This window comes from Calliopsis andreniformis, chromosome 5 (assembly GCF_051401765.1).
Source record: "Calliopsis andreniformis isolate RMS-2024a chromosome 5, iyCalAndr_principal, whole genome shotgun sequence".
In the NCBI taxonomy this organism is placed as follows: Eukaryota; Metazoa; Arthropoda; class Insecta; order Hymenoptera; family Andrenidae; genus Calliopsis; species Calliopsis andreniformis.
The window spans coordinates 9,576,081-9,583,573 of record NC_135066.1 but is presented as its reverse complement, the minus strand read 5'-3'; the positions used below and the strand labels follow the sequence as shown (position 1 = coordinate 9,583,573).

Sequence of the window (7,493 nt, the reverse complement as noted above, 5' to 3'; positions counted from 1 at the left end):
TGCTTGTTCTAGTAGACTAAATTCGAATATCAAAAGTATCATGTGAATCAGAAGTTTAAATTTGTAGTATAAAAGCAAATAACTGTTAGTTATATTTCTAGTATGAAGTTTTACAGATCTGCAAAATTACTTATTTACGAGTCAAACGTTTTCATCCACGTGGAAATCTGGTTGCCATTGATTTTAAAATTTGATGAGGTTCTTGAACCCTGCATTTAAGAGTTAATTAAGGTCTAGAGTATCTTGAGCAGGAGAAAAGCGATTTATATTCAAAATTTTTAAGCATGGTAGAGACTCCCATATTTGAACTCTTGTTATTCAAACACTTTAATATCCATTCTATTATCTCAACAGAATATCTCTCAATAACCTTCCTTTAAATATTTAAATGGCAACAAAAATTTATTCAGCAAAAACTACAGCAGCGAAAAACAAATAGTTTGAGCCGAAGTTTGTATCAACTTGAAGAATTTTTTTCTTAATCTACTTAGTAGACTTTCATGTGTTAATTAAAACTCTACACTAATTTTAAACAAAGCTATTTCTGATCAATAGTTGAATTAATTTTATAGAGTTATTTATTCTAATGTTCCTAATAATTCTTGTCAATTTTATTCCTAGCTGTACATATAATAAAAGTCTGAGCTGTCTACGAGTGACATGGTAGCCAAAGTACGAGTATTAAAAAATGAATCCTCTTTATAAAACTCAGGACGATAAAAACGGAGACACCTTGACATCGCACATGGCTTTTAGCACAGAATAATAAAGTTACTACTGTCATATTGCGTAGTTATTCCTGTTCGTCATTTGCTTCATCCTCTTCAGAAGCTTCTGAAGAAACTTTTTCCTCATTTTCAGAGACTTCGCTTTCACTCTGCACTGGTCGACGCCTAGGTTGAAATGATAGATCAAAATCGTCGGGAAATTGGGAACGATACTCGGTGAAGTCCTCTTGTGGGCAGTATTTGGTGAAGAATGTTAGATACTGCATCTCCTCGTCAGTTGGTACCGGTGGCGGAGGTTTCGCCTTGACCTTCTGAACTGTTGGTCTCGAACGCCATGTCAAAGGTCGTCCTTTTGTCACTGGTGGCTCCATGATACGCTTCATGGCAGCTAGCAATCGATACATGAGCTCGTACTGTAAAACAAAGAACAAGATTACTATAAGAGACTTATCAAATGATATTTATCAGCAAATGATATGATTCATTATTATCTAATAAATATATATTATCAGTCTTTATGGCTCTTTCAATAATATTTATTAAAATAAAAATTTGTATGAGGTAAAATTTCACCTATGGCTTCTAAGGATTGAAGGATTGAACTATACACAAACCACTATTCGGAACCAAGCTCATTTACAACATGCCCAGACATATTCATACAGTCTGACCTTCTTAGCAGCTTCTTCTGTCTCCTTCATCGCTTTCAGCTCCTGTTTGAAGCCTTCCTGTTCGCAGGCTTGAACAACCTCTGGCGGCAGAGTGTCCAGCTCCAAATTGAGCTCTTCGTGGGTCTTCTCGATCCATTTCATCATAGAGAAACTGTCCAAGTTGGCGTCATTGGGACCGATGCAGCTCTCGTAAGCATTCTCGATGAATACTTGGAAACGCAGCACCTCGTCGGAGCACACAGCGTCTCGGAACACGCCTTCGAGGAGAGTATTTGCATACATTTCCAAGTCAGCTGCTCTCGTCTCATATTTGGAAATGGCGTTCTAGGAAAATGACGGAGGATTGAATGCTGCCCTTTGAGTTTAAAGAAATAGGGGAGCAGTTGGTCTGTCCTTTACAAGTGGAAATAGTTACTTGGACTTCGTTGATCTCGTTAGTGAGCTCGGTGACTCTCGTTTTGATATGTTCTTCAGCACTTTCGATCGTCGCTAACATATCTGTCATTGGCTGAGCCAGGGACTCTAGGTGGATCAGAGCGTTTAAGTTTTGCGTTTCTATCGTCCTGAAGACCTGAATGAGTTCGAAGGGCTCTTGAAAGTACAAGTCTGTTGGGCCTGCTTCGGCAATATCATGCTCGAATAGTTCTGAAAATATGAAGACAGGATTCGTGAATATTCAGAAACGTATTTGTACATAATATAGCATTTCATTTTTGTATAGGCTCCTTTCAAAATATTTTAAAGAATTTTTAGAGTCCCTCTTAAACTATTATTACCATTCTACTAGTAAGATACTTGAAGTCAACGTGTACTTTATCAAGCATAGAATTTTTAATTCACAGTAGGTATGGTAGTAAAAATATCTATAGATAATTTCCAGAGATAACTAGAAACACATTGGCAAGAGCACCTATCAGCGTATCCAAGGAACCAGCTTCCTCAGCCATTTTGTATCGTCCGAATAAATCTTCGGTGCTGGCAGAGGCAATGTTTTCTCCAGAACTAGTTCGATGGATCCAGTCAAACTCCTCGCGCCAGGTGATTGGGGCAACCTGATACAAGAATCTCTGGCACATCTTCACCGTCCTCCAGTTCTCCTCCCAGTTGTATACCTCTAGTCTGACCTGGCCAAATTCTTTCGCCAATCGGTTTCTCTCGTCGCTGATTTCTCTGGTCCGTCTAACTTCCTCATCCGCGTGGAGGAGGATCTTCATGCTCTCTTCGTGATCTTTGGAAAGGAACTCCTCGAAACCGCTGACGTATTGGCGATAACGATGCTGATGGAAGATTGGAACATGTTTCACATGGTTGATGGTATAAAGAGCTTTGCATGAAACAGTAAATGAGGTGCAGGGATATTTTCGTGTAATTTTGTTGGAAATGATATACATATAGGGTAAGACGACTAAAATAAGGTATCTTAAGGTAGAAGAGGACATCTTCTGATGACATGGAATGCCTTTTATTATAAATTTTATGATTAATTTTCAAAAATCCACGTGCACTAATTCTACTTGTGCAGGTACTTTCAGTGATTTTAGAATACGAAAAGTCAAATTATTTAGCTGTTCAACTTTTGTATTAGATTTAGATGAAGTATAGTGCACCTTAATTTCATCCAGCTTTTTCTGTTCTAGAACGAATTGCTGTTCTATACGAATACAGTCATCCAGTTCTTGTCCAGCAAGTAGTCGAGTTCTGAAGATCTCGCGAGAGTCCTCTATATATTCACGGAGAGAAAATTTTTCTTTCACTGGTCTACCAGTTAGTTCTGTGAAGTATTCTGGATCCACATCGGTGATAGCTATCATTTCGTCTGGATCCTTGTGTTTCTTCGCCTCCAGCGCTTCAATTTCCACGTCTACCTTGGTTGAACCAATTTGGAAGAATACAAGTCTCAGTAAGTACATGAATTATAACAAAATGTAATTAAAAATGTTTTTTAAACCTTAAGGAGTGGAAAGAATTTCTTTTTATATTATATATTTACTTCTGCTTTTTTGTATTAAAGCAAATATTTTGAAATATACGTAGTATTACTTAAATCTTTTAAGATTCGTCAAGATTTATTTATATTAAATTTATTATCTAAAACATCCTTTTTCCTACTATGGAAAATTTCGAGATCTAAAATTGTTTGTAGAAATTAGTTGTACCCTTTAGCCATTTGGTCCATTATATTTGTAAGGGCCCAAAAGCTTAGCTTAAACACACTACTTATATTCTATTAATACACTTTTTTAAAAATTCTTACTCTTAATTTTCGAAGAAGCTCGTGCGCTGTCTTCAACATGGCAGGATCTCGCCTTTGTTCTTCTCCCATTGTGCGCTTCTTCGCTTTCCAATATTGAAAATATGAGAACATGAGGGAGCAAGGGGGGTAAAGGAATGGTGATTGCTCCTCAGTGACGTTGATTGCTTCGCCGAGGTGCTCATGGCCCTTCGTGAAATAATACTGTGTTCTAAATAACAGACAGACTCAAAACTTGGTATCTTTAAAGTATAACGATTGCTATCTAACAAAATTGAAGAATAAAAAAGTAAGATTAGTAGAAGCAGAATTTATATCAATTTTAGTAGAAGTTACCAAAAAGGAAACTCCTCTAAGTATTGCTTTTTCTCAAAGATTCAACCAACTAGTTATTTTGAATTCATATTTGCAGAAAATTCAATAATATTGTTATTGATTCTTAATCATAATCGATACACCTAAACAGTAGTCTATTAAAAACAGTCAGCACCAAAATATTGCCAGTGAAATCATAAAAGTAAACAGATATTTTCATCGCTAAATAGTTAAATAGTTCATAATTTTCTCCCAGAAAAAATGTCGAATTGATTTTCTGAAAAATGTGCCTCTCTTAGTTATGTCATACTTTTAATAAAGTTACGATATCCGTATAGTTCCTATTCTTCCATAGTATGATCTATATACCTGAAAATGTCTGCTCGAAGGGGTGGCTTCCTCTTCCGGTTCCTTCGGTCGGACCGACGCGGACCGGAGAATCTCGACGTTCCATCGGACATTCTCCCTCGATTTCACCCTTCTGCTTTATTCACAACCTTGGCTTTTCACCTGGAGGCTATTCACCTGCGTCGTTTAGAAGAGCTCGCCTCTGTTCCCCTTAACCCTGTGCCCAGTCTGAGGATGAAGAGAAAACAGAGACAGTCCGCATTTGATTAAAAGTTTCCCTTAGAAGTCTCAGACTCAAGAGTTAGAGGGAAAAAGGGTGAGTCCTCATCGGGAGGATCAGACGAGTGTTGAAAGTAAGTCGAAGTTGTGTAAATGCGTAATTAAATGTAAGCAAGCTTGTTATCAGTGGTTGATTTGAGTCTAAGCCGATTTTGTAAGGGAATTTTTTAAGTACCTCTCGAGTATATCGAAGACTGTATCAAAGATGCGGAACTAATTGATGTTGGAGAACAGTATTCTTTGAAGTAGTTTCGTTACACAGATTATATTTTTCTTGATATTACAATAATAGAAAATAATGTTAATAAACGACATCTTTTTTAGGACATTGTTCTGCAGTTTATGCAAGCTATTTTTACTGTTTTATTTATTATATAATTCATTCTATACTGATAAAAATACGGTGAAGCAATATAATATCCATGTAATGATATGATATGGTATATAACATAATATCCAATAATATCCTAGAGGTTTTTCAGAATACTTTTATTACATGTAAGAAGTATTTAACTTCATAACGTTCAGGGACATTTTTCATGAAATTCAATTTTGGCTCCGTGTCCCAGTAATCCTCGTTGCATCCAACAGTATAATTTGTAAATATAAATATCGATATCCCGCACAGCGTGTTCAGGTCGTACAAACGATTCATCGTCTGATTTGAAATTCACGCTGACAGAAATGTTTTATTATAAGTGGTCCAATGGAAAGTCGATGGCTCTGAAATTATGCTCACGTTTTCCATGCCTCAGGGCACGTGTGTACAATCGTGGAGAGAAAAGGGCATCACTTACTTGTAGAAACAAAAGGCTCGATTTTCCCTTTGCACCGTCCAATATGTGGCCTCGCCGTGACGTTCAGAATCGCAAGGTGAAAAAAGGGGGAAAGACAGAGGAAAGTGGAGAGTTCGATAACCCGCTACCACCCTCTTTTGGTGGCTGTTAGCCGTGATAGGGCGCTGACGTTTCGTGGATCAGCGGTTGTCAAGTGGAATTGTTTGGCATGCGCGTTTTATTTCTAACAAGACGTGGCTGGGATCGTGACGAACGATTCGAGGGCTTTTTGGGAGGAATCGAGCTGAAATTGTGGTACGTAAATACAGGGTGAGCTTGTTGTCACACAATCTAACTTGAAATCTAGAAAAAATAATTCAAATTTTTGGAGAATTATCGGGAATAGTGATAGGGTACTTGCTTTGAGTAACTTTCAGAGAGATTTGCATGTATTAAGAAAGACAAAATTACTATTTTCAGTTAAACAAATACTTATGAAAATCCTTAGCTTATTATCATTTGTACATTTCCCTTATAAATTTTCTGACAGGACATTGAAATTGCTTTATGTATAATATATATTAGAATACAAAAATTTGTAGCTAGATTAATATTTTAGTTTATGAAAATACTTGTGAATTTCAGACATTGTGTATGTATAATAAAATGATTAATTTTACTAATTGTTTTCTATTTTTACAGGTACTACATTTGCATACATGTCGAATGTACGGAAGAATAAAAAGGGCAGAAGCAGAAATTTTATTTGTTTTTATCAAAACAAGTCTTAGGCTTCAAGCACGCCAATAGATGTTTGATTTAAATATGGAAACTGAATTGCTACAACCATCTAGTGGCGATATCAATGAACTAACTCTCATTTAAAATGCATGGTAATGGAACTTGGAAAAGCTATTTATAAACCTACTGAGAATTTAAGAAATGTAAAATCACTATAAAGACTCTACAACTCATAATGCAACAATATCAAGTTAAAAATGTTTATTTATTACTAAAAACCTTTTATCTTATCCTATACTTATTTAGTAAATAACGATAAACCTTGTTCTAAGTATTGAAATCACTTATTAGATACTATAATTCATTATAAAGCAATTTTGAGTGGAAATAGTGCACAAATATTACAAGAAAAACGGCTTTTATAAATTTAGAATGAGGTGACGCCTTTGTATTTATAAATTTTCAATGCCGACGCCTATGGGTATAGGGATTATATAAAATGTGTAGGTGGAAACTTAACGAACACCCACAATCACTAGTACATAAGTATAGCCGTGAGATGGCGACAGTATTTCTGCGTCAAGATCGTATGTGATTTCTAAAGTCACCGTTTCTAAACGTAGTGGGCGCAAAAAGCCAATGGTGTTTTGTGAAGTCGGTATTGCAGAGCATGTGACAGAAAAGCTCATAAGATAATAGATCTATTCTACTTCTTATTGGTACCGACTGATGGTACATTTCGTGTTAGTATTTTAATTTTAATTTTTACTGCTCGTACTGCTGCACTTTTATGTACAGCTGCTAACGTTGGGAGTGAAACGAAAATGGTAACAGGGTTTGAGTCTTTGGGAGCCCTGGAGCTGTAGAACAAAAATGAACATTACTTGTTCAGTTTATTTCGATACTTTGATGATGTTCGTAAATAATTGATATAATTTAATTTTGAATATTTCTGAGAGGCCACTGGAACAAATACAAAGTATGATAATAGTATATTACTGTCATTTGATCAATAATTGTAAATTGAAGAAAACATTCTAGTGAAATACGAATATTGTCAAATTTATGTTTGATAAGGAAAATAAATACTAAAGACAAGAAAAGTATACCTATTTCAGGATATTTAAATTAGCTTTTTTCTTCTTAATTAAAATGCCATCGGTTAAGGTGAAATAATTATTACAAAAGTTGAATATCTGAATTAGCATTGATTTACTTTCAAGACTTTATTTAGTAATCATACGGAGCAAAATACAACTACTATACACATTTAATGCCTAAACTTAATTTTCTAAAATAATTTACAGTAACTTCCATAACAAATTTTACAGTCGAGAGAATTGCAAATATTCCTAACCGACAATTGATTAACATTTGATAGTCA

The 7,493-nt window shown here is 35.4% G+C and overlaps 1 protein-coding gene and 1 long non-coding RNA gene across 3 annotated transcripts; one reads left to right on the top strand and one right to left on the bottom strand.

Moving 5' to 3' along the window:
- Positions 1 to 793: 793 nt before the first annotated feature.
- Positions 794 to 4,426, bottom strand: LOC143179611 (cilia- and flagella-associated protein 100). Its single transcript, XM_076378925.1, has 7 exons — positions 4,335 to 4,426; positions 3,654 to 3,861; positions 3,007 to 3,264; positions 2,310 to 2,676; positions 1,815 to 2,044; positions 1,400 to 1,723; positions 794 to 1,141 (listed from the first exon to the last, which is right to left on the bottom strand). The coding sequence occupies exons 1-7, from the start codon at positions 4,424 to 4,426 to the stop codon at positions 794 to 796; spliced, it is 1,827 nt and encodes a 608-aa protein (XP_076235040.1).
- Positions 4,427 to 5,118: 692 nt separating this feature from the next.
- LOC143179290 (uncharacterized) lies at positions 5,119 to 6,349 on the top strand. 2 transcript variants are annotated; one of them, XR_013001944.1, is made up of 2 exons: positions 5,119 to 5,683; positions 6,071 to 6,349. It is a non-coding gene; the product is annotated as an uncharacterized LOC143179290 (long non-coding RNA). The 2 variants fall into 2 exon arrangements; XR_013001945.1 differs by having other exon boundaries at positions 5,119 to 5,698.
- The last annotated feature ends 1,144 nt before the right edge of the window (positions 6,350 to 7,493 follow it).